The sequence below is a fragment of the Echiichthys vipera genome, assembly GCF_963691815.1.
Source record: "Echiichthys vipera genome assembly, chromosome: 23".
Classification (NCBI taxonomy): domain Eukaryota; kingdom Metazoa; phylum Chordata; class Actinopteri; order Perciformes; family Trachinidae; genus Echiichthys; species Echiichthys vipera.
In genome coordinates this window covers 9,905,794-9,932,996 of record NC_139848.1, presented here as the reverse complement: position 1 = coordinate 9,932,996, position 27,203 = coordinate 9,905,794, and the positions used below count along the sequence as shown (strand labels likewise).

Here is a 27,203-nt window from a genome sequence, read left to right as displayed (position 1 = left end):
AAAAGATGACATCAGGTGTACGGAGGATTTGGTAAAAACTCATATTCTCTCCATGAACGTCTTAATAAAAAGACTTTCCCATCAGACAGATATTGACCGGCTGTGTAGGTGTGTATACTGAGCTTGTGTGTTCGTGGTCTGTGCATATAGGTGTTTGGGGGCACATGCTGTACTGTACCAGATTGTACTCAGCTTCCTGAATCAAATATAATAGATCTGGGAAGGGAAGGTATTTCTCTTCCCTCTGAGGTTTAATGAGAACCAAGCAAAGGGGAAGGTCTCACAGCTTATAAATCGCCACCAGGCAATCAAACAACTAACACCAAGCAATAACTGCAAAATAGGGGAGGGGGCAGGGGATGATTGTTACAAACAAACACACACATTTACAGTATGCGCACAAGCAGGAGGCGCTTTATAAATGATCTCTCAATTCAAATTCCGTTAATGATATAATCAGCTCCTATACCCGCTTTCATTAGTAAATGTGTAGCATATCATCAATTTATCATAGTCATTACTTTGAAAATTGACTAGATTGAAAGAGTGTGAGTCATAAGCTACTACATGGACATTAAAAACAACTTTAAGACTGTTCGCAGTCAAGATTATGGTGCAAATGGAAAGCCTTTTGGCTCTGCTCAGGCTATTCCCAGGATATTGACAGGGGAATATATTTACACTAATGCAAATAGGTCTTGGGCGTCTGCCATGACAGAGGTTAATGCTTTAATCTCTTTGATGGGGGAAGTATAAGGTGCCTTATTCATAAATTCAGGGACGTAAAATTGATCGGAGAGTTTGGTGCTTGGTGCCTGGAATGGCGACTTTTCCACAAACAACTTTTGTTACTTTGATGCATTTGAAGCAAAAATCAGAGACACCCGTCACAGCTGTATACATTTTGGAGATTTAATTAGGCTCTGTGTCAATCAGGTAAACAATGAATTATGTATTATTTGCTCCCCTGGTCCAACCACACAACAATAGAAACCACCTGTTACCAAACAAACTGAAGGTAATTCCCCTGTGTTTCTCATTAAATGGCCTCAAATCAAATAATGAGGACTTAAAATGTCAAAAGAAAAAAATCTAATATCTACAAAGTGAAATAAAGGACACGGTGAATGTATTCACAGCATCATAATGAAATAAAATAGTTTGACTATCAAAAATTCTAATTTAGGGCTGCATCCCAAAAGTTGAAAATTCAAATCAAGGGCTGAAAGCACACTAGTTTTTTTTATTATTCAGTTTCATATTGTATTTATTTAATAACGTGTACTTTTTTCAATTATTTATTTAAAACTGTTTAAACTGTATAAGGTTCAAGGTTAACATTCATTAATTCATTCAAAATATTCAAAACAAATCTGATGAAACAGTTCTCCATTTCTAAGAAATGCTACACTACAAATAAACTTGCTGTGCAGATGAAGAGGCATGAACAGACTCTCAGCTTATTAACTCACACACAGAAATCATGAGGGAAACGGAAAAGGGTTAAAAGATCTGGCAAAAGAAAGATCAAACTTCCTGAACAATGTAAAGCCATGGAACAGGGAAGTGAGGTCCTCAGCGGAGGGGAGAGGGTATTTGTCACGTATGATGCCCTTGATGACTGCTCGCAGGTCTGTGCACAGCTCTAGGTGTCCCAACTTTCCCATGACTGTCTGGTACTATGTTGGAAATTCACGGTGAGGCATTGATTGGCTCAATAATACCCTCCTCTTGGAGGCGATGCAGCCCCACAGACACTTTGTCACACAGAGATAGGGGAACCCGGCGTAACGGTCGTATAACTGGCTTGACTGTGGCGTCGATCAGCTGCTGGTGGGCAAAAAAAGTCAAACACTATCGAGTATTATCAAATAATGCTGGACATTTGTGCTGAAATGGAGTGGCCATGGTCATTATCATTGCACCGGTGTCGTCTGGGATGGAGAAGCCTAAGGCGGGGAACATGTCCAGCCCCATCAGGTTATCCCCATGGTGTGACACGTGAAATTTGGATGTCTGAAGGGCCTGCGCCCAATACTTGACTGGCAGGAGAACAGGATCTATAATGACCATTACTGCGTTTCCATAACCCAGTGGGGGGGTGGATGAGGTACTGAGAGGATGATGGGTAAATAACCTGTTGTATGTTTTGAAGTTGAGCAGGGATGCTTTTGCCCCAGTATCTACCAAGAGGGGGAGAGTAATATCCTCCACAGTCACCATGCATGTTTTGAGATTGAATTGTTTGGAGGTGACATTGTGGCTTATTGTTGTCAGTGAGCACCAGGGCTGTTCAGCTGGGGCTGAGCAGCAGACTTTGAAAAAGGGATTTAGCTTACCACAATTTCTGCAAGCCTGGCCTCTTGCTGGGTAGTTTTGGGCTTTGGTTCTGTATCATGATGAACCACAACCCCATAAGGCTGTGACACAACCTGTATGCTCTCCGTGTTTGTGCTTACCTTGGAGTGCCAACTGGAGAGACTTGCGAGTGTGAGATCATCAGGCAACAACTTTTCTCTTATTTCTTCCATATTGGTGTGATCTAGGATGGGTTTCCCTTATCATTTCATCCTGGAGAGCACCAAATTTGCAAGAGCTTAGGAACCTCCTTAACTTAGCCACACTGTCTTCCCTCATAGAAGGTGCATTTGGCAAAACTGCAGCCAATGTATTAAAGCACCATGTGGTGTGAATAAGTGAGCTCTCAGCAAAGTCACAGCATCTGTGTATTTTGGCGCAAGTCCGAGCGTCCGAAAAAAAGGGCTGTCCCTCCGTGTCCAGGGAGTGTTTCAGGATATCTGATTTCCTCACGTCACTCAGTTCTGCAATTCCTAGTGCAGTTATATATGTTTCAAACGATTCTAACCATCTATTTCATGGCTCCCGGTAGAGTTTAGAAGCTGATAGGGAGGTGGAAGGGCAAATTCAGCCATCCTTGTCGCCAAATGTTAGCTTGAAAGACGAGCACTAGGCTACAACTCTACCGTGTGTCCCATTTCCCAGAGTCGTCATATGCTGACAACCATTAGCCTGTGTCGTAAAACTGTTGTAATTTAATAACGCTATCTTACGTCATCTCACTATTTGAAGCCCAATTTCCTGACCTCACATCTGCAGGTCATTTGCACACGCTCCTAAATACATTTTACAGTTTGCACAGTATACTTTTGGACACAAATGTGATTTAAACACACACAGTCGAGATCTGTTAATACCATATAGTCTCTGCCTTTTGTATGATATCTAAAGTAGGCAAAAATGTTGCATATCTCTGATCAGTCGTTAGCATAGGTACCACGCATTAGCTCGGAGGGCTAACTTGGTTTATTTACTTTGTTACGTGAACATCGGCTACATTCTGAACACTAAGCCCTGTTAAAAAATCAGTCAGTCACAAGAGTTGCTTTATAGTTTCATATCAAACAACTAAAACAACTAAAAGCTTTGACTAACAAAACAAATCCGGTACAGTCCTATTTCTCTTTAATAACTAAATGCATTCTAAATGCAAAGCACTCATTAGTCTTCCTGAGGAAAAGGTGACGCATTGTGAACGTGAAAATGAAAAACAATCAACTGTCATATCACAGCTTAGGGGCATAATCATGGGTGGGGTGTGTCCCTGGTGGCAGCCATGACAGACAGCCTTTCACATCAACACGTTTTTTCTGCGGCTGCAGAAATCGAGTGCAATCAGAAAGAATTATTCTCGCCAAAGAAGCGTGAGACACAAAAAAAGACAGCTGTAACAAAATGCTCCCTCTGATTTGCTCTCCATCATCTCCACTAAATGACTAGACATAACTGGAAACACAAACTGCACAGGTGCAAGCCACCCTTTCCCTTTCTACATTTTCAAAGTCTATCCGACCCTACCGAATCCCTGGCTAACCACCGGTGGTTTGGCTGCAGTGGAGTGGACATGGGAGACACAGATGGAAATTGATTAAATGTTTAGAGCTCACAGGTATGGGAAATGTGTCAGGCATGATCCAGACCCAGCTTGGTCTTATTACCACCTAATGCACTCAATTTGGTATCAGCCCCCTGCATTAAAGCACTACACGGTTGCTGGGCCATTCCTTTGTGGTTTCTCATTAACTCGGGAAAGCTGAAGGAATGAAAGACAAGGGTATACGATGCTCCCGAACCTCTCTTCGGAGATAAGTTAAACATTTTAAGAGAAGCTAAATTTCTGGTCAAGGCCTGCTGTTTGCTTCCTCAGACGGCCAGTGTGTTCACTCTTTAAAAAAATGGCACAGGAAACTGCATTCATTTGCAAATATTTCTATCAGCACACTTGTGCCCACTGGGCGGGGAGCTCGGTTTTAAGCATTAAGGAGGTATAGAAGTTTGAAGAACGAAATCCTCATTAACTTGCTCATTAATGCAGTAAGGTTTTTCAGAAATGTAATGAGATCATCTTCTCTGTTAAGTTATTATGATCACAATGCCTGTCAACACACAGGCAGAAATCTCCATGGCGACAATGTCCCACGTTACCTCAGTACCATTGTAGTGTATGATAATACATTACATGATATGGCTATTAACATGAAAAATGTATCCACCCTTTCATTTGCAACTTTAAAAAAAAAAGAAGAAATTAAGCCTGGCTGAGGATATCAGCCAACGAGTCATACGGTATTTGATTGGCTAAAAAATTGGACTGGGTTAACACTAACGGTCCCAGATTATGCTCATTTTTAGGTTCATGCTGATATTTTGGGTGTCTACTAGAACATGTTTAATGTTAAAACACATTACTTTTCTCATACTGTCTGTCTTCTGAATATACCTGTAAGCCTCCCCCTCCAGAAAAAGCCCAGTCTGCTCTGATTGGTCAGGAATTGGTCTGCTAATTGAGCAACTCTGCGTTATCATAGTATAGTTGTGACATCACAACCGTACAGAAGTCCTGACAGCTTGTTTAAAGGCGAGCGTGTGCATCTTTCCATGGATTGAGTGTTTTGGTATTTTTACTGTATTTATATAGCACCTCGACCTGCTTTATAATAAAAGAAGACATGCATATTTCCATATTTCCCAATATCGGATCATTCATTTAGGCCTTTCTGAGGAAATTGAACATGTCCAAGAAATCTTTATGCATCTGTTTTTGGTTCAGAGATACCGTTGACGATTCTTGGTTTCATTTAAAGTCCCTCTCCTTACAACAACAAAGAGTCTCACTTTTTACAATATGGGACCTTTAACTTTTAATGTTAAACTCAAGGAAAACAGCTAATTCTGAACACACACGCATGCGCACATGCACACACACACATGCACATGCACACATGCACACACACACACACACACAGAGTGGAGGAGACATTTGCATCATAGAGCTCATAAAAGGTTACTCCATCCGCCAGGTCGAGTGCGTGTGAATCCATTCATGCCTGCTGCATCCGTGCGTGTGCACCTTGTGTGCCAGAAGCTCCTCCCGCAGGTGACTGTCAGGTCAGCTAACCTAGCTACCTAAGACACGAGGAGGAGCATTTGCCAGGATCTAAACTCCTCTTCATCTATTAAAATGTCACCGGACGTGAAATATTGAGGAGGCTCGTGTGAGAATTGTCCTTTCTGCTGGTGAGGTGTCACCGCTGTGCCAAATGTCACCTCTGTGAGGATCAAAGAAAAGAAGCCTGCCAGGACCAAGTCAACCTCAAAGCAACCCAGATCTGAGCCAAAGTGGAAAGAGCAACGTCTTTACTCCTGCAGCAATACTTCAATTTTGGGTGCTTCTTTCTTTAAAAAGCACCAGACAAGCCTCAGTGTCTTTGGGGGTTGGGACTGTTGGCAGAATAAAAAAGGCAATCTGATAACAACTCCTTGAGCTGTGGGAAATTGTAATGGGCTCTTTTCACTATTTTCTGACAAAACAAGTCATAATTAAGAAGATTCTCCGTCAATACAACACTCGACTTCACCTCAGACTGTATCAGTTGTAGCTGTTGCGGTAGTGGGCCAATCACATGTCCCATTAAACGGGAGAACGTTTGCAGTGATGGGCTGCGAGCAAATCCATACAACTAGTATTTTTTTCTAGGTAAAAAAGGATTGAATGCAGGTATTGTTTGACTGCCAACAGAAACGTAACTATCTCTTGATCTACTACATACAGGGGAGTTTGGAGGACTGCAGAAAGGCATCCCTCTTGTCCAAAGACACCAAAATCATTTTGATTTAAATGAATAATCTGCTTTTTTTGGTTTGCTATTAAATGTACCCCCTCTCCATGATGCAAAGATGACGTCCTACCATCAAGTGTTTAATATTGCCCATATTTCAGATCATAACTGGTAACGTTGGTAAATATGGTAATCTAAGTTGATGATCATCGACGTTGATGGTCACTGTTTCATAAATCCAAATGCAAATCAGAAAACAAAATAAGAGCACAGTGAGTTGGAAATCACCTTTCCAAGAAGCTGCATGCACTTCTGTTAGTGAACGGCAACTCAATTTAAAACATCCATTGTGTTTGTAATGTTTACCACCTTTTCAGGCAGACATGCATTTTATTCTGTCACCTTAGCTGTGCTTGTTTCTTACTATTATACTATATTAACTGCCATAACATATAAGTCATATTCACATTACTATAGATATTATTATCGGTACTGTTGCTTTTGTGGTTGCTTGCATCTCTGGAAGTGTCTCTGTCTCTGTCTTTGTGTCTGTCATTGTCTCTCTCTATCCATCTGTCCATCTTTTCTCTCTCTCTCTCTCTCTCTCCTTTTCTTCCTCCCCAGCCGGTGCAGACAGATGTCCGTCCTCCACAGAGCTGGGTCTGTCTGACGTTCCTGCCTGTTATAGGGAAGGTCTTCGTTGCTGCACTGTGTACTCAAAAGGGGGAATTGTTGGGTCTATGTAAATCATAAATAAGTCATAGTGTGGTCTATACCTACTCTGTAAAGTGTCCTGAGATGAATGTTGTTGTGATTTGGCACTGTAAATAAAACTGAGTTGAAATTTACAGATCAGAGAGTATCATCAACTGATAGAAGTTGCTTGACGATATGAGAATATGATTCTGTCATTCATGTAAAAATATAACTGACTTTAGCACTGACTTCTTCACCCTTACTCGTCACATTCACACAAAACGTCCCCTGAGCAGTTAGGGCGCCAAGACGGATGGAATGTCATACTGACCCAAGATTGGGGAGACAATTAACAAAGGCTAATGTCCCAATATGTTTGGGACTGACAAGGGCTGATATTAACTGAGCTGCTGAGAGGGATGAATGAGGATTTTCGCATTACTGTTTTTAATAAAGATCTTTATGGTTTTTATACTTATGAAGTGGGTTGGTCGGCCGAGTGTATGGGCATGACTTTTCTCGATGACTTTCTCGATCACTACTGCACAGACTCTGGCTCCAAAATAACAACATGGCGGCCCCTTTATCCGGGATACTTTGGCTTCACTGTTGTCCAGTGGGAAGAAGTGGAATGTGTCATCCATCTTTATATACAGTCACTTAAATAAACACTAAGATACTCAGAGCAGTTAAAATATACTCTGTATAAATGTTACTGCATTACTTTTTTTAATGGGATGTAAACGGATAAATAACAACTTTGGGCTACTAAATAAATTGCATTAAAGCTGCAGTAGGTAAAAGGACAAAAATAATTTTCTAAAGCCTAAAAAAGAGCCAAGAGGAGCTTCAGAAGTCTAGTTTTTGCTCAGAATGATGAAACAGTTGAAGGATTATTATGGATTTTTTGCCCATTATCACCAACAATAAATTGCTTGCCCCAGGTTTAAATGTCAACAAATACACCAGTGGAACAAAGTCACACCACAGAGCCCCAATGTCCAAACCAACAATACATTCACTTTCCTATAGATGCCACTTTGCAGCCTGTGCATACAATTACACATGCACAACTGTCTTCCTCTTTATAAATGCATCAGGGTTAACCAGGAAAGACCAGGTGGAACAAACCACATACATTAAATAGCTCGATACATCTTAGGCTCAACAGCAGAATAAAACATCACCAAAGCAGTCAATGTGACCTCATACCAAGTAAACTGTAAATTACTTTCATTATCCAATCATAATCACATATACACACATATATACACACACACACACAACACACACACACACACACACACACACACACACATATATATATATATATATATATATATATATATATTTTAATATACAAAAATATATATCACAGGGGCATTTTTCTGCACTGAGTTCTTACTGTGAATGATTTAAAGCAGGGATGCTAATGTGGACTTTTCTTTTCGAACCCTCGTTAACTGATTATTAAACGTTAACAGAAAGTCAGACGACTGATCGCATCCACCTGCAAGGTTGTCAGCTCTGCCCTGCACAACCATGTATAGGGCAGTCAACTGCGAGTATAATATATAGTGATGGCATGTGTCAAAGAAGCTCGTTTTTTTATGCTAAACTTGTGGCTATTTCGACCGGCTGTTGGACAGTAGTGGAGAGCAACGGGGCAACATACTAGGCAGAAAAACCCTGCCTACAAACAGACACATAGCTAAAACGCAATGTGCTTGTGCTTAAAGAGATCATTTACCCACTTTAATCCAGGTCTGTGTCCTGGCAATGTGGGCATTGTGTTCAGATAAAGGGTGCTAGGCCTGTCTTCGTAGTGGAAGTCCATGAGGAACAGGGTATCAGAGATGTGCCAAAATCCTCCATTTGACACAAAATGCATAATTTCTTGCGTATTGGTTTAAGTAAACACAATATCCATAATATTTTCACCGCCTGTTATATTTATCTATGCTCTCTCCAAAGTCACCAGACCCCTTTGACATAATTTTACCTGAATATAATGGCTTCTGTTCCCCGTCAGAAGGGGCCATCTGACTGCAAGGTAAAGCGGTATATTCCAAATATTCCAGGACTAAGAGTATATTTACATTCTGATTTATTGCTTTTATTTCAGTAAAGACTGTATACTGCCTCCACCACTGATCATCATATTCCACCCACTCCCATTCATTCTCTGTAAAAGCTACTCGTCTGAGTAAAATCACAGCATTTGAGTGCAAGACAAACACTTCCTAGTTATTTCTGCCACTAGGATACAGAAAAGGATACTAACACTTTCCCAGTAAAGAATGTTAAGATCTGATTTCAACTGGTTTTATGCTTTAATAAAACAAAGGATATACCTAAATCTTTCATCAAATGTAGGGCTGCTGACATATAAATGTACAAGGATATGTGTATAATTCACTGAGACCAAATGTTGCAGTGCCTAAATGCTATCCTCCTCCTCCTCCTCCTCCTCCTCCTGCTCGCATGCCTCCCCTGGAGTGATTGAATCCGACATGACTTCTGAATCAGATCTATGCGGTTTCACCATAGGATGCAAAGTGGGTCAAACTTTCACTTAGGTTCCAAAAAGCCTCGATTCCAAACCGCAAAAACTGTAATGAATTATGTAGGAACATACAGTAATTCATAGTAAGTGGGGAGGTTTAAAGAGGGAGGAAAGGGGGGCGGCGGGGCAGGAGAGGGACAAAAGAGACAGGAAACAGCTGCAAACCAATTATGTCTGATCAGCTTTGGTTTCTATTTCTGAAACACACCTGGCGTTTATCTGAATAAAAGTCCTTCTCTTCGGTGACACACGGACACACACACACACACACGCACACACACACATGCACAAGCACACACACGGGAGAGATTAAGTGTTTAAGGAAACCAGGGCCAAAATATCTTATGAATAAAAATCAAATGATTAAATACAGATGGATAAAAGTACAGTACATCGACAAAGAGCAGCTGCTTGTTGTTTGCAGTTACACACACACACCCACACACACAGGCTTAGATGTTAGTGCCTGACTTTTCAGGGAGGTGATAATAGCGAATATGATTGCGGCAACCTGGTCAGTGAGTGTAGATCAACAACTTGTTAGCTCTGGACAATTATAATTATAGACTCCAGTCACTGGATTAGCTATGGCTGTGTTGTAAAGCTGTCAGGTTGATTGTATTTGCATGCAGGCTGACACTAAACAGTGCACCTGATCATAGAGAAAAACAGCAACTTATTTAGGATTAACTTATTTGAAAGATAATGAGGATTTCTCGAGTTTAAACCTGATATGGTCCAGTTATTTTACTCTGATATGTTCCTGAAACGTTGAGGGATTTTAAATAAAGGCCAATTTAAAGTTGTAATAGCTTAATCCAATGTTTTGTCTCCAAATTCCAAACACCTCAACAGTCATTTCTTCAGACCAGTGCTGTGACTTGGGTTCTGTTGAGTCTCTGTCCATGAGGCTGATTCCCTCGTCTTTTCAGCCATAATGTCTATTGCTGCTTTTGTCTATTTGCCAGTTCTTCTTTAGTTTATTGCAAAAACAAACAGCTGCTGTTAAATGCACCATTTGCTGTGTAACAATGGCTTTTTTCCTGCACAGAACCACGAGCATGTGGCAATATATCCACAAGGATTTTCAGTCATCAAGCTAATAGGCTAAGCAGGGAGAGACAAAGGCAAAGATACTGCATGAGGTAAAAGGGACAGGTGCATGCTGGTGTCCTAAAAACAACGGGGAGTTCATTATTGTTTGGATCTCTACTTTGGTTTCTTTAAAACCCTGAGTGCCTGATTGCAGCAACGAAAATATTCCTTCTCTGAGTCATAACTCAGTCTAATCTGGACTCACACATGATAGACAAAAAAAGATGCTGTTTATAACTGCAGAACTGAAATGTAATGTCAAAGTCACTGCCAACAGGAACGGCTAATAGCTAATTCAACATATTATTAATGGAATCAATTTGTTCTAAAAAATAAAAATAAAGGCTAAAAAAGAATACATGGCTGAAGTTGTAGACCACAGCACAACTTGCAGAATCCATCCAGCAACATTGTATTTTTTGATTACATCCCACAAGATATCATGGGAACTGTAGTTTCAAAAAGTAAAAACAGGAGTGATAAACTCCAATAATATAAAAGACCAAAACCAGTAACACCTAAGTCTCTTAATTAGGCTTCAACTAATGATTTTATTTCAGTTATCAATTAATGTGTTGATCATTTTCTGGATGAATTGATTAGTTGTTGGTAAAATGGTAAAAAGTCAGTTTTTTCCTAAGCCCGAGATGACGATAATTTGGAATTCTAAAAAAAAAGAAATCCAATCATTATGCTGCTTCCCGGGGCCGCGCTGCACCCTCTCTCCCTCCCCTTCTCCAGTGTGTTTTCTTTAGAACTTCAGTAATGGATTATAATTATTATTATTATTAGACATCACTTTGGCTTTTGTTGTGAATTTGCAGTCATTCAATTCAATTAATTCAGTTCTGTGCTGTTGGGCGGTACATGCCACGACCAGAATGGCAACCGGCCTTGCACCGGTGGTGGAGAGTAACTAAGTACATTTACTCCAGTACTGTACTTAATTACAATTTTGAGGTATTGTCCTTTCAGAGGAACTATTGCACTTTCTACTCCACTGCATTTATTTGGTAACTTAAGTCAGATTATTTTATTATGCATAATATCAACAAATTAAAATGGAATATATTGATATAAAATAAGCTACACATCAATATAGAGTAATCAAAAATTAGCCATATCAGCTGCAACATTAGATATTTACATGAATCAATTATAATCCAATGAGGTATTAATGTGAGACATGCATAATGAGTGCTTTTACTTTTTGTAGTTTAAGGACATTGTGAGGCTGATACCTTTGTACTTTTACTTAAGTAACTTGTATCACAGTATTTCTACACTGTGGTATTATTACCTTTACTGAAGTAATAGGACTTCTTACACCACTGCCAAGTGAGGACTAATGATACTGTAGGTTCACTGGTGTCTTTCCTTGGATCCATCATGACGTGCAGATGTATTTCTCCCCCCAACGGCTGCCTCACAGCTCGCTGCAGTTACATATCTGACCAGATCTACATGGGGGCGCTGTGGCTCTGCCCCACATGAAGCCTACTATACAAGTGAAGCAAAGCTAATTACATGAGATATGAACAAGGTGTGCCTCAAATGCAAATATTAGAAGCATGTTCGTGTTCATTATTATCCCCATGTAACTCAAAACAGTTTACAATGCGGCTAGAGTGTAAGTTAGCTTAACTGTAACTTCATTCTTAACCGATTGACATTTTGCCTAAAAGAAACTAGTTTGCAGGTATGGTAGTTCCTGTACACCATCTTGTTCACCGTTCTTTGGCGTTGTGGGACTTTTTTTCATATAAGTTAGATATTGCAGTTTTTTTCAATACTGTGCAGCCCTATAAGACAGACATCTTTAAAAGCACCTTAAAAAAAGTAACTTCTTAAATAATCTGGGCACTGTAGATTTATGCAAATGTTACTCAAAAAGCAGTGAATACAGCGACTTTTCAGCAGACTTCAATTTGATAAATTTTAAAAACGATACTGAAGAGAAACCACAGCAAAAACCTCAAACTATAAAATACCATTTGAGTCAATATTAAATATATAAATACATGAATAAATAAGTATGCCTATGTTATAAATAATAAGGTCATGAAATAAATACTGAAATATAAAATGAGGCAATAAATATATAAACTGATGTAAGTATAAGTTTATGAATTCGTCAATATAGTTCAATACTGGTGGAGGGATCACAGGGGGCAGTAAATTCAGAGCCTGTATTGCTAGATACATATTTCACGGAGAAGGACCTTTAGACACACACACACACACACACACACACACACACACACACACACACACACACACACACACACACACACACACACACACACACACACACACACACACACACACACACACACACACACACACACACACACACACACACACACACACACACACACACACACACACACACACACACACACACACACACACACACACACACAAATAAACAGGGCAAGGGTATCGTACCATTTTTTACAGCGGGGTATTGCAATTCCTTTCTGTTATCGATAAACCGCGCTACCTAGTGCTCTTGTGAGTCATAACAGCAGCAGGACGCAGTATGTTCATGGTAATGGAAATGTCACCTAGTGTTCCAAAAGTGTCCTGGTGTGTTTTTAAAGGTTTTGAGACAACCAGGGATGGTCTGTGGACCGAAGCTTTTAACCTTGCTTTGACTCCTTGGATCATCCCTGGCTCCAGAACATGTGCGTGGCTGCAGCGTCCTAACAGCGTACAAAGCCCTCTACTCCAACCCACTTTGTCCTCGAATCCCTGGTGAGCACACAAATGCGAGAGCACTGACACAGTCGCGAATGCTCCGACGCACGCGCACGCGTCTTCGCACAGGATACGCGAGGATCACACACATCGCACGCAGTGATCACACTCTGAATCCAAAAGGAAAGTGACACAATAGGGACAAAAGCATCTCATCTTCATCTAAGGCGAACTGCTTCTTATCCGTTAAGGTGAGGCTCAACACTTGCTCTGCTCAGGGGAAATGTGGGACACGTTTTCACAAGCGGACCAGTCACCCACTTTATATGAAGATTAGGCTCGCTGCTGACTTCACAAGACTGGAGGAGACAGGGGAAACAAACAAGGGAACTGAGATAATAAACCTGTTATGCTTTATCTGGGATTTCTACTCTGTTCTCCATTTTCTGCAGGTTTCGCTTTACTGCTGCGGAACTGACATGTACATTTGGCAGTTTTAAGGATTCCTATATACCCTGAATTAATCACTTGTGACATAAAACACTCTTACCAACAAAGTGCCACCGTCTTTTGCCAGAGTGAGCTAAATGGGTTTTTAATTTTAATTTAAAGTGCTGTTTTGTGCATTACATCGGAAAACCCGCATGTTTGGAAGGTAAATAACACGATTAGCTCTTCAAGATAGATTTAAAAAAAAAGATGTAAAGTAATTATCATAAGATTGTGAAAAAACCATAGCCCTACAGTAGCCGTCTACGACGCGCATTCCCGTGTGGGCCTGTGCCCGCTGCCCCCTGGTCAACCCCAAATATTCTCTCTATTAAGAAGCCAGTCATAGTGTCACTGTGGTACCAGTGAGCCCAGCTCATCACTCCTGAGAATTCACAGCGGAAAAGTGTCCGTGTTGATGACGTTCCTATTATGCAGCCGTCTCAACCAGAAGAAAACAACCACGAGTGAAGAAGAAGGGTCATTTACAGAAAAACACAGAAAAAAAAATTGTAACTGGAGACGAGATCCAGTAACTTCTTTCGGTAATGACCGACACCAAAATTCAGACAAATTGAAGGAACAGCCAGAGACTCTGTTGTTTATGATCAAATTACAAATTGGCTACAAGACCTTGGCCTGTAATGCCTTTAAGCTTTACGGTATAGGACATTTTATTTGTTTTTTTTGTAATTTGTAGTTATGTACGTCTTAATAATCTTAATAAATACAACAACTTAAGTAGTTATATCTCTTGTTGTATTGGTTTGCCCTCTTGTGGACATAATGCACAAGATTAGATATTAAAATATAGCTGAACATGTGTTTTGTGTGTGTGTGTTTAATATTCTTGATGCCAAGATCAATATCAATCTCATATGCACATCTATATGAAGCTAACAGACGATTCGCTCAGCACTGAATAAAGACTGGAAGCAGGGGGAAACGGCTTCTATCTGGTTTATTTAATCCAAACAAAAGAAGTGTACCTTATTGGGGATGCCTTGCCTATACTGGACTATTTCTTAACCAGACACAAAAAAACGTAATTTACCATTTTAACAGGCAAGCTGTTTCCCTCTGCCTCCAGTCTTTATGCTAAAATAAAACAGATATCTCAAATATGCTAAAAGCAACAGCATGCTCCACAGCCAGCTGCCAAAAACAAGCAGAACTACAGAGGCAAACAGCATTGTTTGATAACATGTGTGTGTGTGTATGTGTTTATGATGAGGATGACTGATTTAGACAAAATCCAGGTATATCTCGGAAATGTGCCACACTCTTCTGACTTCAGCAGCTGGCTGTTTATGTGAGTGTGCTTGCTTTGAGTGTGTATGTGTGTCACAGAGATTTATTGCGGCAGTTCTCAACTGAACTCACTCTTTTTTTACAGTGACTTAAATGTCCCAGATCTGTCTTTGACTCAGAGTCATCTTTGAGTATATATGTGTATGTGTATGTGTGTGTGTGTGTGTGTGTGTGTGTGTGTATGTGTGTGTGTGTGTGTCTCTAAGTGTGTTTTCCTCGGTGTGTTTCCGCTGCCTGCCATTATGCTGCAAAAACATTACGGACGGCACTGAGTTTTTTTGACTGAATCTCATCAAAATTTCATCCTTAACCATGGATTCAGAGCTGGACGGAGATCCCCCCCCTTCCCCCCTCCGCTCTCCGACTGAACTGAACCGCACTAAGCAAGCGGCCGCCCAGCAGAGGCAAAAAACATCAATGTTCCCACCAGTAGGTTATTGCCTGTGAAAGCTGGATGCTTGGTCATTGTGAATAACCTACAAACACAAATAAACATAATGATCTGGAGATAAGCGGTCCCACCAGAGTCTTTCCACAAAGTTTTCAAAAGTCCATCTCAAGCGTAATTCTACTAAAACTCCCGGCTGAAGCCATTACAAGTGGAAGTCTTTGAAGCTTGAAGATGGCGACTTCAAGTTACAGAGTGTAGTCTCAGGCCGTAGACTGTGAAGATGGACACACACGTCCACATCCTGCCACCGTACAAACATCCCCAATACGGACGCTGCCATCTGGTCATTTTGCAACCAGGTAGCACAGCTGCAGCGATGTTAAAGTTATCACTTGCAATGTTTTGAAATTCAATTAATAATGATATTAAAAATGTATTTCTAAATAATACTTTGGCCTCTATTCTAAGCATGCGTTGCTATTTTCGTTATCTCAATGAAAAGTAGTGAAATAGATGCAACAAAAAGAGAAAAACAAATGACTTGGCCAGTAGATACTTTCACCTACCGGTCCCCTTGGCAGGTGAGCAAGAAAGTTGGTTTACGGCCCTGGTTGGGAACCACTGGACTTCTCATCGTCATCGCAACATCAACTTTAGTTAGTAAGTTAGTATAGTTAAGTTTTATTTATTTGATTGGGGTTCTTGAATTGATAGTTTAGTTTATGTTATAAATAAATAAGGTTATGAAACAAATACTGAAATATAAAATGAGGCAATAGATATATCGATGTAAATATAAGTATATGAATTCATCAGTATAGCTCAATACTGGTGGAGGGATCACAGGGAGCGGTAAATTCAGTGCCTGTTATTGCTATTTTCCAAGCTACTGTAGATACATATTTCACAGAGACGGACCTTTAGTTCACACACACACACACACACACACACACACACACACACACACACACACACACACACACACACACACACACACACACACACACACACACACACACACACACACACACACACACACACACACACACACACACACACACTATCGCTTATAATCCTCATATTGCGCTGCCCTAATAGAAAAGTAGTCACAATTACCTCCACATTAATCAGCTACTACAATAAAATGCTATTTACACTACATCATTATTAATCTAATAGTGCCATACTGTACAAAATAACATATCAGTTACAGGGGAAATGTTTCTACAGAACAACTACTTTTAGTTTTGACACTTTGAGGAAACTTTGCCGGTAATACTTCTATTTGAATAAGGTTTTGAATGCAAACCTTAACTTGTTTGAGAGCATACACCGTGTTATTGGTACTTATACTTAAGTAAACAATCTGAGTAATTCTTCCAACACTGATTAAGTTTTAGTCTGTCAGACAAATCGTCTAACTGTACTTTCTGTAAGCAGCCGTGCAAAGCTATAGGCATTTTCCATGGAATTCCATTGCTAAGCAACGGCCTTGGTCCTTGTTAACTTCCTGTCAGCTGATGTCATTCACATTCACTGCAACAGGAAATAAACTTGGACACATGTAGAATGTTTATGTTAACTTTGAAAAGGTCTTTACAGTCAGAAGCGACACTAAAACGCTTTCACCTTCCTTGGGACGGTCACGGCCGGACACCGAGCCGAGCACATCCACCTCCACCGGTCAAAGTGCAGCAGCCCACCCGCCCACATACTTACTATCACCACGGTCAAGCAGAAACAAATGGAGCATTGCATGTACATGAGCAGCGACACACAGGCAATACACAAACTGTCCAAAGTAAGGTCCGAAACTAAATGTGTACTCACCCGCCACAGGTGTGTCTTCCGCAGCAAAGCATCACACGCTCGCGCAACGTTTCAGCTGTTGGGACACGCGCTCACGATGATATAAGGTTATTCATTTTACACATCTTGAATTAATGCGAGAAAGCATACATCTCCACACCGGCCTGGGAACGCCTCAGGATCCCCCAGTTAGAGCTGGTTAATGTGGCCCGGGAAAGGGAAGTTTGGGGTCCCCTGTTGGAGCTGCTGCCCCCGCGACCCGACCCCGGATAAGCGGTTGAAGATAAGATGAGATGAAGCATCCTGCTATGTTTAACAACAAGTCTGTTGTTGTTGTTTGTTTTGTTTTTTGCATCCAATATGGCGCCTTGCCAGGTGCAGTTAATCAGACAGGTGACCGTCCCAGTGTTGTGGCATTTTCCTGCACCACGGTCAACTGTCCCTCGCTCGTTTTAACGGCAGAGCAAAGTTGACTTTTGTCTGGTTACTCCAAACTTTTAGACTCGAAGACTGAATCATAAATGCGAGTTATTGCCAATGCTAGGCTACCTGGCTGCGCTCGAACAGGTGGCAGGTACTCCCAGTCCCATTGTTCCGTCACAACACAGACAGACGCACAGGCGGGTACCGGTGACGCACGACCTCTGAGCAACCAATCAAAAGACGGGGTCGATTTTGCACGAGTTTTACACACTTTATATTTTAATATGAACTGTTGGATTTCCTTTTGTAAAAACATTCGATTCAAAATAATAATTTAATAAAAAGAAAAAATGAGCGGAGGTTTTCACGGGGTGCTGGAGCGCCCCCCTGCTGTCTCCTGCCGCCGCACATACCAGCATGTATGCAAAGATTTAGCACATAAGAGGTGTTGAAAATGCAACAGTGACCCACAGGAAACAAAAATCAACAACTAGAGCATCTAAAATGTTGAGAATCACACTGTAAAACACAAATGTAGAGTTGCTGTTTGTAGTACTGTAAATGCAAAATCCCATTACAGAGAAAAGAAATGCAGGAACAAGGTGAAGCAGAGCAGAAGGAAATTGGAATAGAAGAAGAATACAGACCAAACACATCCTATGAAGACATAACCATAAATATATATATATATATAGCCTACAATAGCTCCAACATGACATCATTAAAGCTACTGAAGGTATCTTTATGCAAAGGCTAGTCAACACTGAGAGCTTTACTCTGGAGCACAGATGTCTGCTTTTATCCATTCTATCAGATCAGCATAGACTGGCTTGATTTCAGTTGCAGTAACAATAAACGGGTCAGTCCAGCCCACCAGTAAGAACACTCCGGGGATCAAACCAGTAACCATTTGATTAGCGGCCAGCCTCCGTGCTTCCCTGAGGAGAAGGAGGCAGGAAGCTAGGAGTTTTGATTGCACCATAAACAAAGTGGGAATAATGTGGGTGCAATCAGAGAATGCTTCGGACTCAAGCTACCACCCCCAGCCTTTCCCACACAGACCTCCTTATATGTAGAGTACTTCAGCCCTACTGTTTCCTATAGGGGGACCAGAGAAAGATAACCACCCATATATTTTTCATGTGGTCTGATTTTCTTGATGTGTAATAATGAGTGCAAGACACAAATACCAACTCAGGGATAACAGGACATGTCAATCACCTATATTTAAAAACAAAACAAAATAAACGTGTAGGCTATCTTTGTGAGCTGATACAAAAGCTCTGATAATGCATGTCAAATAAAAAAATAGTTATTTAGCTTCTCAACACATAGAGGAACACCTTTAGTGTATTGGAAAAGTTAAAAATCACACTATCACTATCAAACATACTGGTAATGCTTCTTTGTGTGTTGTTAAAGTGATAGAAGTGGCATCCCATTGTCCTTAGTAGGAAATGAGGATGTGCAGAGTTGCCCGTGTTATTTATTAGTTCTGAGGCAGCCATTGAGTACCTTCTCCACCATTGAGGGTTTTAATGAAGTAAATTCATGTGGCCTTTTAAAGAGATGTCATTTGTGTGAAAGAAAAATTAAAGAAAATGCAAAAGGCAGTTATGCAAATGATGCATCAGTGGTTTATGCTAGAGCTGCAACAACCAGTCAATTAACAATTTATTACAACGACTACACTATGTTTAAAAGGGATAAATCGTTTCAGTCACTTTTCTAGCACTCATTACTCCCTCGTCATCACCATGGTGATAATGTCCAGCTTTAGGTATTCATGAAACCCGGCAAACTTTCAGATATTTTCATTTTACAAAATTAAACAGAGATTAGTGACTGGATTTCTCGTAATTTTCTGCAGGTAAACAACTCAATCCCTAAGTGTTTTGCCAACAAACCAGCGGCTCATTTTTTATTCTCAATTGAACTTTGAGAAACATCTTAAATCTGTTATTTTCATGTAAGAAACCTGTCAAATTACACCCCCTTATTTTCCAACAGCTCTCTCTTAGGTCCACTAAGTAGTTTACAGGTCAAGACTCATGGTGATCTCAAATTCGCATTAAATTGATGCTTGTGAGTTGCAGCCATAGTTTATGCATCATCATAGGGTCGATACTGAAACCACATTCAAACACCTTGTATTCACAAAGTAAACAGACAATGTTAATAACCAGCAGCAGGCCTGGGGGCATGACAACAAGACATGCTGTCTAGCCAAACACTGTCCTCACATACAGAACTCAAAAAGTGTCTCACATGCCAAATGTGCCAGGATTTTAAGAAAATGTGTACAAGCTCCTGGATAAAACGTGCAGAATGTCTCCATTTGATGGAATGGTGTTGCAAAACATGGAGTCTTGGATGTGAACCTTCTACTTAAAGCTTCAATGGAGATCTGGAACCAGCTGATGCAACTACAGAGACTCAAAACAGCTTTAAGAGGGGGACAATCCCCATCCTGTGTTGCAGCGTCACTATATAATAACAATCAGCACCTTGGACAGCGCCACTGACTCTGAACTCCACTAAGTTTTTAGTCGATTCCACAAGCTTGAAACCCACCAATATGACCCAACCTTACCCCCAATGTCCGGCCGCAGCGTCTTGTCATATTCCTTGAGCAAATTGTTCAGTATCAGTGTGGCATCCTCCTGGTGCGACCTGGGAACCAGCATTTGATTGACAGTGGTATCGTTTGGATCTTCATCGTCGGCGCCATATTCCAGTAGATCAGAACTAGGGTGGGGGGGGAGACAAACAAGGGGGTGGTTAATCATGTTTTTGTGCCACCCTAGGTCCCCTTTAGTAAACATTGTTATTCAAAAAAAAACTTTGTCGCAGCAGCAGTGATTTATGCTGCATTTATTTGGATGCAGTGAGTCGAAAGTGAATGATTATCAGAGCCTATAGACTGTGTTTGGGCACAGCAGTCATTTGTGTCTGTGTGTATGTGCGGGGAAAGCCCTTAGAAAAAAAACACCACATGCATTATCAACCACATCCATTCATATGAAATGCGCACTTCACATTTTACCCCACGATACGCACGTGAACTTTTAAAGCTTCAAAGAAACACCTCTCAGCTGTTGATCATGCAAATAAAAAGGTGCAAAATCCCACTCACCGAGCCCCTTGAACGAGAAGTATGAAGAGGACGACCACAAACTTGATTGTCATTTTCCCATGCGCGGATCACCTCGGATCACAGAAATTGGTGGATGGAGATCCCAGTGTCGTGCTGCTGCCGCCGCCGCTGCCGCGTTAAAGTGCCAGTATACAGTAGTATGGTGTGTGACCATCAATCCGTGCTCTGAACTTCCTCATCCGCCCACACACTTTCTTCTGCGTGTCATCTGCGACCACACAGCCGTCTCTTTCCCCCCCACCCCCCGCCTCAATCCTCAGAGCTCCACGCAGGGGTTCCTCCGGGACGCACCCGACGATCAATCAGTGTGATCAGTCCAGCGGAGGGGAGTCGAAAGGAAGGGATCCAGCAGTGCCCTCCTTCCTCTCTAACGACTGTGTGGGCAAGTGGTGGGGTGACGCTGTCTGCTTCTGCTGCTGCTGCTGCTGATGTTGGTGGTGGTGCTGGTGCTGGTGAACCTTAGGAGATGATCATCTTGCGTGACTCATACGCCGTGCACAGGCTACATACTGTACCTGGACCGTAATTGCATTATCCAGATGAAAATGATTTAAAAAAGTCAGGCTGCCTCATGCTGAAAATATATTTATTTAATTTCCCTTTCTTCATATTGAAACATCTTTATGAATGAGGATGCTTTTGGAGATGAGTTAGGCAGTTAGTTTAGGGGTAAATATACTGGAAGAGGAGGTAGATTATTAGCTTTTTATTATAAAAACTCAATCCAGTATTCTCAATCCACAATTTTACAATGTGCTGCACCGTGCAGATCATAAACAATACGAGGATAAAGTCATAACAAAACAGCAGGAGGACAGTTCCACTGAACGTCGTCTTGATTCTTGTTTATATTGGTGGTTATTGTTTTCCCGATGATGATCGCCACTGGAAGTAATATCCACGCTTTACACAGCCGTTTATGTACCACAGAGTAACAGCAAGCTCCCATCCATACTCAAAAGAAGTCATTTCTGAATAAGCGCACAACTCAGTAGGGCAGCCCAGTGTACAGCTCCCAGACCTGTGAGGCGTGGGATGCACACAGCAACACAATGAGACGCTTTGCTGCCTACTGGTGGCTGAAAGGAGTATGAGATGTTCACTGCAGGGCTGCAACCGGCAGGTCCAACTTAGTGACCAGCACCTCCATTAATAACCGTTTCTGATTATTTATGCTGATACAGCAAATGGCAGACACACTCTGCACATTCTTAGGTTAAAGTGATAGTGCCACAGTGTGAACATGCTCAAGCAAAAGTCATACATTCAAGTATCTCACCTGAGTAAAAGTACAGAAGCTGTATTTGATCATTTATTAAATATAACATTAGATCAGGTCGTTAATACGGCCTAATACTAAGTATCAGTATTAGCTAAATGTAATACAGGTAGGTTGTTTAGTCCATTTGTTCACAGCCTCAGGGTTGAGCCCCTCCAGGGGATTCTAAGATCGATCTGAGGGGTCTGGAGATAATGTATATGGTAAAAAGAAGAAAAGGTTTTTCTAGGCTTATGGAGCAGCAGAAAGTGCAAGCAACTTAAAGACAGTATAAGTAACTCAAAATTGTATCTTACTGCAGGTTTTTTTCCACCCATTACCCCCATAAAAAAACTTCAAAATGATCTCTCTCTCTTACGAATGACAATATGTCTAATGTTCTCTAATCCGTTTGCTCAATTGAATCTAAAAAGTGTATGTTTCATCTATAAAAAGCTGGTCACTCGTTCACCAAACACAGTGATGAAAATAGATAATATGAGACATGGGGATTGGCAGCACTATAAATGAATCTGATCTGTCTTTGCTGGAAAAAGTAATGACAGTGGTGCTTTCACAGAAGCAGAGTTTGAAAGAGAGAATAGCCCCCCCCCCCCCCCCCCACACACACACACACACACAGATGCGTGATAAGTGGAATTGGAGCACACAGACGCTATATGCATCAAGCTATTTTTATGCAGCAGTTAAATATCAATAGGGAATCAGCTAAGATGGATACACCAAAGAACTGCAGTCACATTCCCCTCTTATAAGCAGCTATACTCATGATTTAATGAAGCCATATAAGCTAGAGGGATTATACAATATACAGCAGCTTCACGCAGTGTTTTGAATAATGAATGCCATCTTTGTTCATCCTTTTTATTTGATCATTTTAAGTAGAATACATAAAACAAATACAGTACATAAAACAAAGAATGGTTAACACAAATACTTTGTTAAGCCCGGCTACAGCTACAATGGCTTTGCTGCATTTTTGCAAAATTTAAGCAAAAGTCTCAGTTCAATGTTTCTTCAAAAACAGAATTAAAGTTATCTATCGATGCTCAAAAGCAAGAGGAACTTCATGCATGTGTCATGGCTGTCTATAGCCTTCCTGGGATAGACAACTGTTGTAATTGCAGTTCTGCATAAGTCTCCTTAAGATGGCCGCTGCATGTGCATCACATTCCCCAGTTGAAAGACCCAAGTTCAAAACTGCAGTGTGCTTCACTGCCCATGAGCTAGCTTTGGATAAAGTACATATAATCAATCCTAAATTTGTCCCGAACACGCACCAGCCACAGCTGTCCAGACACTGCTGAGAGAAAAACAAGCATTTGTCATCGGCAAGGCCAGTCGGGGCTTAAATTGGAGAGAAGCGCTTTGCTGTAAGGGGCCCCCCTGAATGGGTGAAAGTAACTTAAGCAGAACTAAATCCCTTTTCTAACAGATGTATGGCAGATGAGTCTGTCACAGTGGCTGAAGGAAGGAGGGAGGGTTGGACAATCGTTTCTTAGCTGGCAATAGAGAAGGGAGGGGTGGTTAAATGGATGGATGGATAGATAGGGCCACTCTTTTCTTTATTGGCAAAGCAGGTGTATATATAAGCAGAAACCAGACTTTATTTATGGAAATAATGTTGAAGTTTTGTAAACTATAAAAGGGAAAACTTCAGCTTTTGTTTGTTTGAGGGTCAGTTTTGTGTCACGTGCCACTATTCACTCACCATTGGGCTACAGCCATGCTATTGTGTGCTCTAGCAGCTCTGCGAGGCTGTACTTAGGCACAGCAGTGCTTTGATATAAGTGCTAACATCAGCATGATAATGCTACCATGCTGATGGCAAGCAGGTATAATGTTTACAATGTTCACCATAGCGTGTTAACATGCCAACACCCACTGCTTAGCATCAAAGACGCTCTATAATAAAAGATGACATAACAAGCTGTGCCAATGCTTTAAAATGAAATGGGAGGTTGGGCATTGACCTGGAATGGTTAAGTTTTGGATAAATCATGGAGAAGTGAATCCCGGGAGAGTTTTTGCAGAAATCTAGGGTCACCACCCAGACTCAGCGCTCCGTGAACCGTCTCTGTGAGCACTAAATTGGCACAGAAAATACAGCTGAAGTAGGGGACAAACGGACCAGCAGACCGACATTTCCATCCATAGAGAAAATAATGGAGACTCAATACACTTACATGATTAGGAACCAAAATGATTATAAGTGTTTCATTTCCTTTGGTAATTTAACTCTAAATAAGGCTTAGTCAGCTGAAAGAAAGCAGCACTGGAGCAGTTCAGCTTTGACAAAACAAACAAATGACCCCAAACTTTGTGAGGGATTCAACCGCTGCGGGCGTAATCAGAAACAAAGGGACAATTAGCGTCTTGATAACATGTATAAGCAGCAGAGTGAGAAGCAATCAGGGAGCACAGGAACAGAAACAAAGGTTTGTGGTTGTTACCAGAGAAAAGGATGTTTGGTCTGCTCAATTGCATGTCTGGTCTGTTCGATTGCACTTGCTGCCATGGCAACCCCAGACAGACATATGTATAGATCACCTTTTACAATGCTGCTGCACTTTACCAAGCAATGAAAAATAGCTTTTGCTGATAGACACCCACCGAGCATTTGACGGATAACAATACCTTAGATTTACATTAAATGCAGAACTCACACCAGCACAAAAACACTACAGGAAATCATGGCACAGAAATTAAAAGCGCTTTGGAAAGAATTTTAAGCTGATATCATGATGATATGTGCTGTAGGTCCCAATTTCACAAAGCATAGCAGGTGCAGTAGCAGCTGATGTTGTCTTTATTTAAATGGTTTTCTCACTAAGCCATTGTATCATTGACAACGCTCCCAACGCCACTGTTTAAAAATCCATGAGATTAAAAAAACAGCGACTCTGAGGCAACTCTTTTGCAGGGAGCATGGGTCCTTTTGTTCCTGAGTATGTCTCATCATTAGTCCAACAAGTCACACACGTAGCGCTATGGTGGGATCGAACCAAGATGCCACGTGTGCTTGCGGTTTAATCAAGTCAATGTAGAAACAGATCAACACAACTCAGATTCAAAGTTGGACCGAATGTAAGCACCTCTACAAGCAACAAGAAGAAAACAATCCACATATGTGCACAGAAGAAATATATCAGATGAAAACATCTCTATGAATCGAAAGTCATCATAAGACTTTGGCATATTTTTTTTTTCAAGGGCTTAAAATTATAAAGTGAGAGTCTCAACCTTGTCTTTTTTCTGTCAAAGCAGAGTTAAAAATGAAAGGTTTATTTACAGGATTCCCCCAAATCTTAGTAGCATAAAGGTCTGACCATGGCATCCTTTAAAATGGCAAAAGAATTGTGACTAATCAATTAATTCAGTACAGAGAAAACAGGTGTCAGCCATTGTAACTGATGGGCTACCATGTCCTGGCTGGCGAGCATGTGAGCAGTTAGAATTCCATTAGTTCACCAAGTAGTCCTGGTCCGAGCGTCTAGATCCACAGATTTCACTGTGCCACAGGCCTGTACAATAATGTTGTGTTCACAGTACGAGTGATTAAGCAACAGGCTACTTTTTTTCAGCATCCCCGGATCATTTTGAAGCGTCATCCAATCCAACATAATATTTTTTAAACTGACAATGACTATCGAAGGCCTACTGTCATCTAGCGAAGTTAGCTGACGCTATGCTAGCTCTCTGTGTATTGCGGTGCACACAGGGATGCAATGGAGCAATAAAATGTGAAATGACAGACAGGAGCACTTCAACGGCCGTTTTGTAGCTTTTGGAGCTTGTAGTGTGAACGTAGCACACGTTGGGGGATTTTTGTCTAATTTGCTGACGTATAAATGTCCTTGTACATTGAATTCTTCCAGAAGGCTAACATCGTCTGTCGTAGTGAATGGAGATTGATCAGTCATTTTTTTTGGTTTAAAAAGACTTAATTTATCCACAGTTAATGGCAAACTTACTTCCTACTTAACTTGTTAATATCACCCTTTTCCAGTCTACCCCCACTAGTAGGTTCAGATGGCATAACGGTTGCAGTCAGCTTTGTCAGGACCCCTTGGCGTAACTTGTTGTGAGTCCTGTTGTGAATTCAAACCAAACTAATGTCACTTAGTTAGGATTAGCAAAAGATTGTGGTTTGATTTAAAATGCATCGTTCATGATGTTAGTTGAGAATGTTAGTTAAGAACGTTATGTAAGGAATGTCACATTAGAAAGCAACTTACATAACCTACGCAATTTTAAAATAGTTAACGTTGACTTGGTTTCTTATAAACACTCATCCACCAACAATACCTTCGTCTTTACGCAGACTTCCTCTCTTTATACTACATCATCTTATAGCGCCATCATTGAGCATCTGCTCTGATCGTGTAATATGCAGTCTCCAGACACCCTCCGAATGGTCACTCTGCTGATTTGTATGTAACACACTGCATTTGGAGCACTGGTCTCTCAACTGTGAATATTAGTTTCCTAGCTGAGTGGCCTGGGCTCAAAATCCAGTTAAAGCACATACATCCAATCCTAAATTTGTCCTGAAACATCATCCACAGCTGTCCAGTCACCCAGTGTAAGTGGGCCAAAGAACTTTTTCTGATGCCTTTAATGACAAGCTGCCGTAAATGACAACTTTTTAACTTTTATGAAAACACACCCCTCCAATACTCTGCATTCCTTTTTTTTTACTTTCCGGTAGCATACCATTTTTTTCCCGTCATTTTCCACTGAGACGCCGGCTGCCAATGCTTTTGGGTAACCAGGCCTTTAAATCTTCAAGTAAAGATGTACAAAGAGACACACAAGCACCCACTGCAATCAGAGAAAAAAAATGGCAAAGGTTTTTTTTTTTCTTAAAGAGACAACTAAATTATTAATGCACTTGCAGCATTAATCTTGAGAGATGTTTCTTCCACACAGTGTGGAATTACGTACATTTTTAAAACCAAATTTCCAAATAAAAATGCACGTTATATTGCAGTTTTTTTCCATAACATAAATTCATGATACAAATTTGTTTAAATGTAGGCAAAAATGTTCCAAATGCCTACGTTAGTCTAATTTAAAACCTCAAGTAGTAGGGATTCAGTGTGCTCCCATACTGTAAGCAGTGATTGACATATACATGGTCGGTATTC

General features: G+C 40.9%; 1 protein-coding gene across 1 annotated transcript in view; it reads right to left on the bottom strand.

Moving 5' to 3' along the window:
• Nucleotides 1-20,968, bottom strand: part of LOC310964666 (gamma-aminobutyric acid receptor subunit gamma-3-like) — a gene marked incomplete at its 3' end in the record, with an annotated part of 83,469 nt that extends 62,501 nt beyond the window's left edge. The window contains exons 1-2 of the mRNA XM_083937876.1: nt 20,754-20,968; nt 20,211-20,365 (exon numbers count right to left, since the gene is read on the bottom strand). Of these exons, the coding sequence (XP_083794002.1) occupies nt 20,211-20,365; nt 20,754-20,806 (208 nt within the window). The 5' untranslated portion in view covers nt 20,807-20,968. The remainder of the gene's footprint in view (nt 1-20,210; nt 20,366-20,753) is intronic.
• Between the last annotated feature and the right edge of the window lie 6,235 nt (nt 20,969-27,203).